General features: G+C 47.0%; 1 protein-coding gene across 7 annotated transcripts in view; it reads right to left on the bottom strand.

Moving 5' to 3' along the window:
- Positions 1–12,124, bottom strand: part of LOC119170521 (polyamine-transporting ATPase 13A3) — a 1,084,416-nt gene that overhangs the window by 560,253 nt on the left and 512,039 nt on the right. For all 7 annotated transcript variants that reach the window (XR_012894535.1, XR_012894534.1, XM_075890967.1 and 4 more), the window contains one exon: positions 660–848. Coding sequence is in view for 5 of the 7 variants with exons in the window: in XM_075890967.1 (XP_075747082.1) it covers positions 660–848 (189 nt within the window). In the remaining 2 variants the exon portion in view is untranslated. The remainder of the gene's footprint in view (positions 1–659; positions 849–12,124) is intronic.

Below are 12,124 nucleotides of genomic sequence, written 5' to 3'. Positions count from 1 at the left end.
AAGCCGCAGGTGGTTTCAGTTTCGACTTTCCCCGGCAGTTCAATTGTTATTGTCTTCACGTGGGCGTTCATCCCAGTTATCGAAAGAGACAAAACGTCTATCATTATATTTTATTTTATATGTTTGTGCACACTTTTCAGTAAAACCGGTGGAAGGTTAGACACTTCAAATGGTACGCTTTTTATTGCGGCACAAAGCAGAAAAGCAGTGAAAGGCGGTAAATAGACCCTTTAACTACTTTTGTGGGCAGCAGTGCTACGGTTCCTTCAGGCTGCACCACTGGCTGCCCGTCACTAATTTCATGGTCCATACCACTCAGAACATCACCACTTTGTTTAAATATTTCTTTGTTTATTGTGCCTTGCGTCAATTTTTGTGTAATGTAGAAATTCATTATTCATGGCTTGTTTCTTACAAATTTTATATCTCTAGTAACCCTACACAACCTACAATACGTATAAAAAAAAAGCAAGTGAACAAAGAGATGACCACCTTCAACTAGCAGAGCAAAGCCATTTTCTAACGCAATCCTTATTGTATCATTCGACAGTCATGCTTTGACTGCCCTGAGCGATACGAACATAAATGTTACAGCGCTACAAAGACAGCAGGGAGACCACTCTCACTCCGAAAAGGCGGATTGGTGCAAGAATATTTACCTTGTCGAAGCAGACGACGTCGATGTTTCCCGCCGTGTTGATCCTGTGTGGACTGACGCAGTAGATTGAAGCCCGCCTGAGCCGTTTTAGTGCGTACACCGATGCCACTGTCATGGCGGCTGGCAGTGCAGGGGGAACAGCGATAGTAACGATGTCCAGGGCACGAAGCACAGTCTCTCGCAAGCTTACCTGTAGCGAGACGTGCCACTTCACTTTCGTCGCAAAAATGTTGCACTTTCTATACATTTTGGTTACATTTTATACTGAGCTACTGTACTGTTTCTGTACGACAGAGTTTGGGGGCTTCGAAACAATCCGAACGTGCAAAAAACACACAAAAGAACAGCGTAAACCCGACAAACACACCGAGGAAAAAACTCATTCTGTGTCCTCCTCGTCTAAAGTCTCCTACAGGTTCACGCTAGGTTTAACGAGTATTGTGTTGTTCGTTTAAAATTATTTGACAATACGTACACGTCTAATAAATGTGCGCTTCACACACTACGTCAACATAACCTAAAGTGTTAACGCCTTGAAAAATGATCACTTGAAACTAGGGGTGGGTGAATAGCAAACGTTAGATCCCAATTTAGAACAAATAAAATAGCGATGACATCCCATCGTGCACGAATGATATTTGATTATGATTCTAATAGTTTCTAAATGCTACGGCAACCATGTTCAAAGCAGTCCCATAGAATGGTAATGTAACCTTTTTTAAAAGAGCTTAAAAATTCTTCAACATTTTACTTCAAACAAATTTTCATAAACTCTAGCAAATAACAGTACGAATATTTTTAAGCTATGAAATTAACATAATTATTAGAGTGAGGCACTCTTCTATACAACAAAAGCTAGAGTTAAGTACAATGAGTACCAGGGCTAGTTCTTGTCCGGACATGTAGAGTTGCAATAAATGAGTCAATTCGGTGTACACATGCCACTTCTTGTCTTCAAATCCTTAATCAGATGAAAACCAGAATATCCAGCGCACATCCGGAGCCTGCACTAGGCTAATTACCGAACTAGAATCTTTACAAAATTGCGCAAGCAGGTTCATTCATTCTTCATACTCATATTGTATAAGTATATATTTCTAAAACATGAAGTAGATGTTGATAATTTGCAAGCGTCCCTGCATCATCAGTCTCTGGTTAATTCACAGATTATTTCACAGTTACCTCAATGAAGCACGTTACAGCATCCTACCATGGCGAATATCTCACCGCATGAACCAGCCTCAGTCAATTGCACGCACACGTGCTCGCACTACTGATTTTTCCGCCTTAATTTTTTCTTCACGCAGCAGTGTACTGGAATGACCTGCGATGTGACACCGATGTTTGCGGCCAACACAACTGCATATTGTTTATCACTCTCTGCAACCCACACAACCCATACTTTTATGTAATATCACCTAACCAGGCTCTTTAGGGTCATTAAAGTGAAGTGAAGTAGCGGGCTTTGTCTTACCTACTTTCCTGCCGTGTTCTTTTTCACCAAACGTTACTATGAACCACAACTAGAGCCTTGAAAATATTCGGTAAATGCAGGTTGTAACATAACAGTAACTGCAGCATTCGAAGAGACACATTGGCAGCATCTTTTCAGGAAAACTGAAATATAAATATTAAAAAAATATTCCTGAGTCAACACTGCTTTGAAAGTTATAAGAAATATAGTGAATTGAGGAGACTGTCGCGTTGGAAACACTAATGTTTGAAGCGACAATGTCTTCATCCTGTGATCAATACCTCGCCGAAAATCAAATAAAAAATGCCTGTACCCCAATAATTTGATAATTACAGCATAAAACGTCAACCATCTCTCCGGCAATGCTTCGTTTTCATTGCTCAATGTTTAACAATTATTGCCTTTTGAAAAATATTCGGAACAATTTTACATTTCTAATATACGTGGTTAGGTTCGAGTACCCACTCGAATACAACGATATTCGGTTGCTACTCTAAATGTTCAAATATTGGCACAGCCCTACAAAAGACACTTCCACGGTCGAAGCTAGATCGCCTAGTTTTAGGTTTGCGCGTAGGACAATGAATGAGGAAGGTAATGAAAGCTTATGTAGCCTGATACCACCTGACTTGGTTAATACTAGCTGGTGAAGTTGACGCGTCTGTAAAGAGATACTGCCAGAAAATTTCACGCTGTAGAGTGACGTTCATTCGAGTTCACGGTAAGTATATGTCTTTTCAACTGAATGGTGTCAGTCTTTTGAATGTCTTTTGAATGGTGTCAGTCAGCTGAGAATTTCTTTTATTTTAAGCACAAAGATTGTTTCGTCCTACACCATCGAGATTACTGTCACTTGCTCGATGAGGTCCGTACGATCTTCTGTGACAAGGTGCTAGGAATTACGACATCGATGCCTCAAAATGGTCTTTCGCCTTATGCCCGATTTTGCGATGATTTGCTATGTGGCGTTCAGTTACTATGTCGGGGGATCACTGCAGCCTTGTTCTTCTCAAAGCTGAGAGAATGTGTCGCTTTATCACGACAAGTAATCAAGGTAAACTATTGTATAAAAATCCACTACAGGTACCAACGTTCATCGGTTTCTGCCCTTTGTTTCCCGACTTAGGGCTCCGAGGTCGGCCTCGAGCAGGGCTGGCATACTGCCTGCGATGTCGTGACACGTAGCAGCCTGGCGACGGTGAACGGTAAGGTCGACGCTGTGCCGATAGCGCTCCGGTGAGGGTGTCGGCGATGTCGAGCGGGTGCTCACCCCGCTGTGGACTCGGTGCATGGACGTCGAAACCCCGTAGACTCATGTCTCGGTACTAGCAGCGATAGTAGGTGTGGTCCGCTTCTCCGCAGTCATAGCTAAGAGGTCTGTGGTTTGGGGCACGCGACATGTTGGTTTTCCTCGGAGTGTTGTGCTGGCTGGTGGATGGACGGTATGGCGTTGGTGGCGGTGGCGGCAGTGTCTGGCGGTTGAACTGTCATGGGGCAGTGTCCTTACGCGGGCGTCGAGCAGTGATACAGCGTGGAGGAGCCTTGACAGCTTATAGCTTCTGGTTCATGCTGTGGTGCTTCCTAGATTCCAAGCGACAGCTGAACGTCTTAATGGACAATGCAAGTGATCAAATTAACTTGAGGTTGCGGTGAAAATATCAGGTTTCGCAGCTCCTCCCACTCGATCGTTCGAATGGTCTCACGCATGCCATCGGTGCTGAAGGCTTAGGTGAAGCTGAATAACTAGTGGTGGTTGTAAGGCATTGCACCCATCTCAAGCACCTTTTTTTATAGTCGTGACCTCCGTAAGAACATCATTGACAGCCTTTGGTAAGTTCCGGACAAGCCCTGCAAACAGCTCTTGCTTCACTTCTCGCACCAGGAACTGGAGTTTCTTTTTCTCAGCCATGGCGAGGTCGGCGTGAAGAAACAGCCGTGTCATCTCTTTGACGAAGATGGCCACGTTTTCATTAAGGAGTTGAACCCATGTCTCAGAAAGGTGGCGGCCTTTCCTTGCAATCAACGTTCGTGCAGCTGCTCAGGAACGTTGGCCGAAAGAGATCCCAGATTCGTAGCGTCGATTATCGATTCTCGAACTACGTCGTTTGGCATCTTGTAGGTAGAATTAGACCGGCGTAGTTTTTCTTCGGGGTCCCAGCTGTTCAAGGCACTGACTCTGCCGTACGTCTCGATCCAGCTTTTCGGGTCCTAGATTCGCTATCCACGGAATGTTGGCCAATGCTTGGGCTGCCAGAGAATGATTTGGGCAGGCTGCTCGAGGGCGGTGAACGTTGCTGCTTGATGTCAATATCCTGGCTGTTTCAAAATGGATCTCGTACTCTAGTTGCAGTTCCCTCTGCCTGCAGCTTGTTCGCTGTTCGGAGTTGGCGTCGGTGTCTTCTTGGCCACTTATGTGAGTTCACGGTTTGACTGTGGCATCCGGATTATGAAAGAAGCAGGGCCTCTACCACATGTCACGGGGTCATGACGTGGATGAAAGAACGAGACTCGCTGTTCAGATCAAACTTTAGTCCGCCAAACTTCTGTTATGGCCGTGTTGTATGCGTATTCACATCGGAATGTTCTACGAATATATCGATGGTTTTTTTTTGTCAATCGCTGTGGTCATGGCAGCGCTTGCACATGTAAGGGGGCAGTACCAACACTTCAGAAAGGAATGTGGCAATACGATTTATGTAAGTGGTTCGCCGTTAATAAGTTTGACATTATGGACTTCATGACTTACTGGTATTGTGACAGGCTATCAGAATAAATAGGTCTAAAATTGAAGCCCGGCTATAAAACTTTTTTCTGATCATTTTATTTTCTGTTGCAATTGGTTAGTGTATGTTATACAAAAGATAGCCGTGACGGAAATACGTCAGAGAAGCGGTGGTTGATCCAGGAATGAAACACTTTCCTAAAAAAACAGTCCTCAGTTGCATTCACACCCAAAACCAGTTCCTTTTGACAGCATTGACTATCCGCACCACTGATATGCTTTTATTGTTTTTCTTGTGAAATTTTCATTTTCCTTGATTTATTTTTTTTTGTGTATAGTATTGTAACATACGAGAGCCACTCGCTCGAACACAGTACGACACAACACTGTCTTTGTCGTTCCCTTTTCCCGGTCTATCCCTCACGCACTGGTTACACGGTTGCTATAATCCACAATATTTACCACCACCTCTCCCCTGGAGTCTGAACCAGAAGACGAAGAGGCGTGAATATAGACATCACGTGGCACATAAAGTTTCAACTGGCTACCATAAGCGGGAAAAACACGGTTTCTGCTTTTGGTGCCAAGTTCGGGAATAACTTCCTGGCGGCACGAAACACGGCGTAGGGCTGTCACCACGTGAAATGGGCCGGCATGCCGGAGAAAAAACTTCTGGCAACGCTTTGGAACACGCTGGTTACGTCGAACCAGCACAAGGTCTCCTGTTCTGAAAGGGATGTTGTTCTCGTTGGAAGATGAGCCGAATTTCGCCGGACGATGCACTACAGCCAGGTGTGCTCTAAAGCGAGCAATCCGGCAAGCTTCGAATTACTGGTGTCACCCAGATGGTTTTGCGTGGTTGTGTTTAAACGCAAGAAGCTCCCTTGCGGAAGCCTTGGCGTCCTTCTATAGACAAGCTTGAACGGTGACTTCCGTGAGATTTTCTCCTGCGACGTATTGAGGTCAACGACAGCTGCGGTGACGTATTCCTCCCAGTTATCACTGGGACTCACGTATGACCACAGTATGTTCTTTACGGTACGGTTTGTTTGCTCCACCAGACCGTTTATTTGTCGGTGCTGAGAAGTGGCCGCGGCATGCCGGATTTCATCCTCGTTCAGCATGAATGTACGTGACGTAAAGGCCATGCCCCGGTGAGTGATGAGCATGCGTAACGTGCCGTGTCGAAAAATGATGAACGTGAGGACGTGCGGAGTTGAAGAGTCAGGGACGGCCCTGACTTCAGTCCACTTCGTGAGATAGTCCATTGAAACGATGAAGAAGTTTTTGCCACGCAACCTACGTGGAAATGCTCCCTTATGATTAAGTCCCAGAATATCAAAAGGTGTTTCGGGAGGAGGGATGGGTTACATGGGGACCGGTTGCGGATTTGTGGTGGCCTTCCGTGCTTGACGAACTGTGCACGACGAAACGTAACGGGAAATGTCATTGTGCATGCGCCGCCACCAAAACATCTCTTTGATGCGTGCCAGCACCTTGTGCAGCCCGAGGTGACCTGCAGTTGGAGCAACGTGGCACATGAATACCACCAATTGTCACATGGCTACCGGCACAACAAGCTCGCCCGACCCATTCCGATAATTTCGGTGACAAAAATTTTCCTCTCAGCGACATATGACGCAGAAAGACTTTCACGATGACGCTTGCGAGTGCGTACTTCCCCAGGTAGTCGTCGGGTTATATCGACCATTTTGGCGTCCTGTAGCTGTGTAGTTCGAAAATCGAGCACTGCAGAGACTGGGGAGATGTCGCTGAAAAGTTTCGAGTGGCGAAAAATGTGGTCACCATCTTGATAGCGAGCACCGCTGCGATGGACAATACAAAAGTTCTGATCTCGCAGTTTGAGAGCCCACCTGGTGAACTTGGCTTTGGATTCTTTTTTTTGTTTGAAGCAAGAGAAGGGCGACTTTGTCGGTAACGACCTGCCAGTGAATTTATAGTAATGCTTCACGGTGTTACCACAAACTTAAGGACGAAATTTTTCGACCACCCAAACTACCACCAATCACTCAAGTTCAGAGGCGTGGTATCGGCTATCTGGTTCACTAAGCCGGCAGCTAGCATAAGCGACCGGTCTCTCCTGCCCATCCTCGTTAACTCACTGGAGAACAGCCCCGAGTCCAAGAACACAGGTATCAGTGTGTAGAATTGTCGGGGCATTCTCGTCATAGTGCGCGGGAGTTGGTGGTGCTTGAAGGGCAGTCTTGAGGCCGCGGAAGGCAGCTCCTTGGTCGGGTTCCCGTTTCCAGCAAACTTCTATCTTCAGTAGCTCGTTGAGAGGTACCGCGCGAGAAGCGAAGTCACGGACAATGCGTCTGAAATATGAAGCGAGGCCCAAGAAACTTTTAAGCTGCTTAGCCGTGGTTGGAGGCGGAATACAGGCAATGGCTTGGAGCTTCGTGGGATCAGAGCGGATGCCTTTGGCACTGATTACGCGCCCCAAATAACTAATTATTGAAAAGCCGAAAAAAGCACTTGGGAGGTTGAATGCAAAGGCGAGCGTCTTGGAAAGCACGCAAGACCATTTACAAACGCCTGAGGTGTTCGGCAAACGTGGCAGCATAGACAATCATTTCCTCTAAATAGAGCAAATCTATCGACCACTCGAGATGCCCAATAACCCGGTTCATTAATTGCCGAATTTTAGAGGAGCATTCGAGAGGCCCAGTGGCAGGCCGTTAAACTGGTATACGCCAGCCGCAGTTATAAAGGTGGCCTTCTTAGTGTCATTCGGGTCTAGTTCCACCTGCCAATAGCCGTAAAGAAGACGCGGCGTAGTGAAAAAAACGGGAACCATTCAGGTGGTCAAGGGCATCATCAAGACGAGAGAGCGGATACACATCAGGCTTGGTGACATTGTTTAGCCGTCGATAGTTAACACAGAAACAGATTGTGCTGTCTTTTTTCGCTCAATAAATACGAGGGACAACCACGGACTTGACGAGTGCGATATGATACCACGCTTAAGCATGTAACCCACTTGCTTAGCAATTTCTCTGCGTTTAGAAGCAGAGACTAGACGCGGATGATGCTGAACAGGAACTTCAAAGCCGGTGTCAATTCTGTGCTGCACCAAAAGAGTGTGGCTGAGCTCACAGGGTGACATCGCCACGCAGTCACGGAATTTCTGTAGAAGTGCTTAAATCTCAGCTTTCTGTGACGGGGTCAAGTTGGGGCCAAAGTTTTAATTTATTTCGGTTTAAAAGCGATGCAGTTGGTGGTGATGGTGCTACGGGCTGTACTACTGCTACGTCAAACGGTGCTTAAAGGAAGGTACAGGTAGCGAGGACGGTGCCTGACGGCACGCACAGGATACTGTCGGACAGGTTGAAGACAAGCACTGCAAAGGTTTCGCCGGAACAGCGATGGAGGGCCCGCTGCATTGCAAATTCTCCTCCAGGCCGAAACGAAACGGCACTTTCTACAAGAATGTCCTTGTCGCCAAAAGACTTGTCGGGACTGTAAACAAGAAACCACGCAGCAGATGACAAGTGGATGGTAACTGAGGTTGCCGTAATCACAGAATTGGAAAGCAGGGTTGGTTTCCCAATTTCAGGTTGTTCATTTCTGTTTGTACGAACGGCCGTATTCGTGCCCGTTGGTTGAATGCCGACTTTAGAAGAAAATTTATTATTCAGACTTTTCATGATGCATTAATTGTCAGCGAGCACGGAGCGCGCTTTGTCAACAGTTGTGTAGATGACCTAACACAACGGGAAATACGACTGCCTAGAGCAAGCTTCATTGGAAGAATTAACACTGCTCGAATTGGTGTCGAAGCAGTAGATGTCAGTTCAATAGTGCGATCAGGGCCATTAAACGGCAAACTAATCCAAGAATCTGCGTACCAATCGCAGCCTAAGATCACTGCCACACACTTGGGACAACAAGGAACAGCTGTTACGCTGTCTTTCAAAGCGCACACACATTCAGACAGACTTCGCCGAGAGTAGGTAGAGTGGCTCCGTCAGCTAGGACGAGATGGGGTCGATCGACCTGTTCAGGGCTCACCGAAAATCTTCCATACAAAAAACTCATCGCTGAAATCTGAATTCAGCCCTTTTGTTCACTAGTGCTTTAACGTGCTACAGTGGATCTCCTAGCTTCACCGGCAGAGTTAACCTCTCAGTGAACAGGCAAAGTGAAAAAAGATGTGCTTCTGCCATCATGCGGTGTGCGGCCCTCGATGGCCGCCAATGTGGTTTCCTGAGGAAGACTGCATAGGAGGAGCTGAGTTTGTCAGCGACTCGGTCACCCGCGGGCAGTTCAGAGCAAAATGCCCAACACCGTGGCAGTGGTAGCCATGAAGGGCCGCTTTAGCATCGTAGAGCCGAGTAGGAGCCAAATGCTGAGTCCCGGATAGTGTGTCTATGTAGGTTGGCCTCCGGTAAGGATCCTCAGCTGCTTGCAAGTGTTCTTGTATCTCAGCCTCAAGAGCGACAGCTAAAGCTGATCGTACGTTGATTGGACAAGTGAGGCGGACGGAGTGCTTGACGCTTGTGTTATTGATGGCATCAACGAAGGCATTTGCAGCAATACGGTCTATGGTTGCGTAGGGAAATCCGACAAAGCCTTCCGGGACAAGCTGCCACCGTGAGCAGCGAGATCTTGAAGGTTGCTGTGACTCTGACGGACCTGTTTCAGTTGTGTTAGGTAGAGCTAAAGAAGATGACTGTCGCCAAACCTGGTTTTCCAGCCCCGAGACCAGAGCTTCATAGTTCGAGCGGACGACTTGCGGGATGTACTCAAGGTATTCAATGGCGGCGCCACGGAGCTGCACAACGAGCACTGGAGCTTTATTTTGAACTGTCGAGCCATTTAGGGCAGTGAAGGGCTCGAAGTGCATCAAAAATGCTTCCACGACGTGGTGCCATCGAAAGTAGGTGGTGGAAGTTGTGCTCCGAAAAACCGAAACTGAGCTGACAGAGGAACATTTTGTTCAACCGCGGTAGACACACGTTGCAGAAGGCCAGACTGCTCCTCAATGACAGAGAGCCGCGCAGCTAGGTCGGCGACGACATCCGCCGTCGGGGAACGTTGGTCGAGGGTGGCCTCAGAAGAGAGCAACCGGGTAGTGAAGCGAGTTTCGAAATCTTGCATAAAGGCTCGTCTGTCAGCCTCACCTTGTGAAACAAGGGCTTGCCGGCAGTCAGGTATAGGTAGACTGGCACCAGCGCTTGACTGTTGAGAGTGATTTGGCGTGTCTGGACTTCTCCCTTGCCCCGATGCAACTGAAACTTCTGCTCTATAAAACATTAGTCCGACCAAAGCTAGAATATTCATCATCTGTATGGGATCCCCAAGTAAACATCCATATCAGTAGCATCGAAGCAATTCAAAATCGCGCCGCTCGTTTCATTTTGTCGAACTATTCCCGTACAGCAAGCGTAACCCATATGAAGTCAACCCTAAATCTACCCAGCCTATCATTTCGCCGCAAAATCTCGCGCTTGTGCCTCTTCCACAAGTTGTACCATACCATGCACTCACTGAGTAACTCGCTTTTTTTGCCGCCATCCTACATTTCATCCCGCAGCGATCACCACTTCAAAGTTGGAATTCCAAGCAGCCGTACAAACCTCCATTTTAATTCATTCGTGCCCAAAACAAGCACGGACTGGAATCACCTTCCCGCTTCCATTGCATCCATCACTGACCCGACCAACTTCAAGAATACCATAAACGCATACCATTTTTAAACATGCTCCATTTGTTTGTACAGTTTGTTTGTTTGTTTTTCACCACTCCTCTCTGTAACGCCTTGTGCATTGAGAGAAAATAAATGAAATGAAATGAAATGAAATAAAACTCGGACAAAATAGGTTGATGAGGCGCTTGATGTGTATTGAGACTAGGGCTCCAGCGGCCTGTGCAAAGCTTTCCTGCGTCGTCGAGAGGACGTTCCAGGGCCGTCGACGACGTGTAGTCGTCTTACGTTGGGTGCACCTGTGAAGTGTCGACTGTTGCTGTCATCGCAGCAGCCTTACTACTTGTAAACATTAGTTAACGTCGTTACCGCTGCCTCCAATTGTAACGTACAAGAGCCACTCGCTGGAACACATTCTAACGCAACACTGTCTCTGCCGTTTTCTTTTCCCGGTCTGCCCCTCACGCGCCAGTCACCCCATTCCTAAGATCCATTACAACATGTTGTGTCATGTCTTAGAGATGTTTTCTGCTAACCCCGTTGTTTAGAGGCGGGCTATTTTTTGTGCGCAATCACGTGATGCGGTATGCTGACATGTAGATGCATGTCTTTTCAACAAACACTCACTCGGATATAGCCTGACATGTATCAATATTATGCGAGACAATACTGCGCAATTGCATAAGATACACGGGCCCTCATTCAAAATGCAGCATATGAACCGTGGGCTATCAAGGATTGCGGGGTAATGAGGCTGTGAGCACTCATTTCCGGGCAACTTCCGTCAATTCCAATGGACACCGGCAAGGAGGGTTACCCTCCCCTTCGATATAAGAACATTCTTCATTATTAGCGGGAAAGTCATCACCGCTACGCTCCCCCTCCCGCAAGGGGGTTGAAGAAAGCATGGGAGCACATTTTGCCTTGCTTCTAGACGAGCTTTCCCGGACATAGTAAAACATTTCAACCCTATGGTCGCAGGACAGTGCCGGCGCTCTGCGCGCGTGGCAGATACATACCACATAGTGTTGACCTGCCAAGATAACGCAGCTTTTACTCCTAACCGAAACTCTAGGCGAAAGCTCTGGGAGGTGGCCCTGCTCGGCTGCTCAGATATTCAGGCCCTGCAGGCCTTGGACCTGAGAGCCAGGATGGCGGCTTAAACCAATGAGGTCCCGAAATAGACACTACACCTTGTCTGTAGAGGCTTATAAAGAGGCCCTACACCTATCTCTGTATATAAATGGTTTTCATCACCACCACCACTTGGAAGACGGTGGTTGTCTCTGCTCAATTTGTTAGCCATAGTTTATTTGTGCACTGATTATTGAACATCCGAGAGAGGCCGAAGTCATGGCAGTGGGGCGTCTTGAAGCTGGCCGAAAACGTTCGCATGTACGTGTAAGGGTACCACAATAAGCAGTTCTCGTCCATTCATATGGACGTTGTAATGGCAGACGGTGATTTTATATGCACAAATTTCTGAGTGGGTAAATGGGGCATCGCAAATTTCAGCTTCCGAATTATGTCGCGAAGGATGAAAACTCGGCGCTATTTATAACGTTTTTTGCCTAAAGTGGATTGACAGAAAGAGAGCGTGAA

Source organism: Rhipicephalus microplus, chromosome 3 (genome assembly GCF_043290135.1).
Source record: "Rhipicephalus microplus isolate Deutch F79 chromosome 3, USDA_Rmic, whole genome shotgun sequence".
Lineage (NCBI taxonomy): Eukaryota > Metazoa > Arthropoda > Arachnida > Ixodida > Ixodidae > Rhipicephalus > Rhipicephalus microplus.
This window is presented reverse-complemented; position numbering and strand designations above follow the sequence as displayed.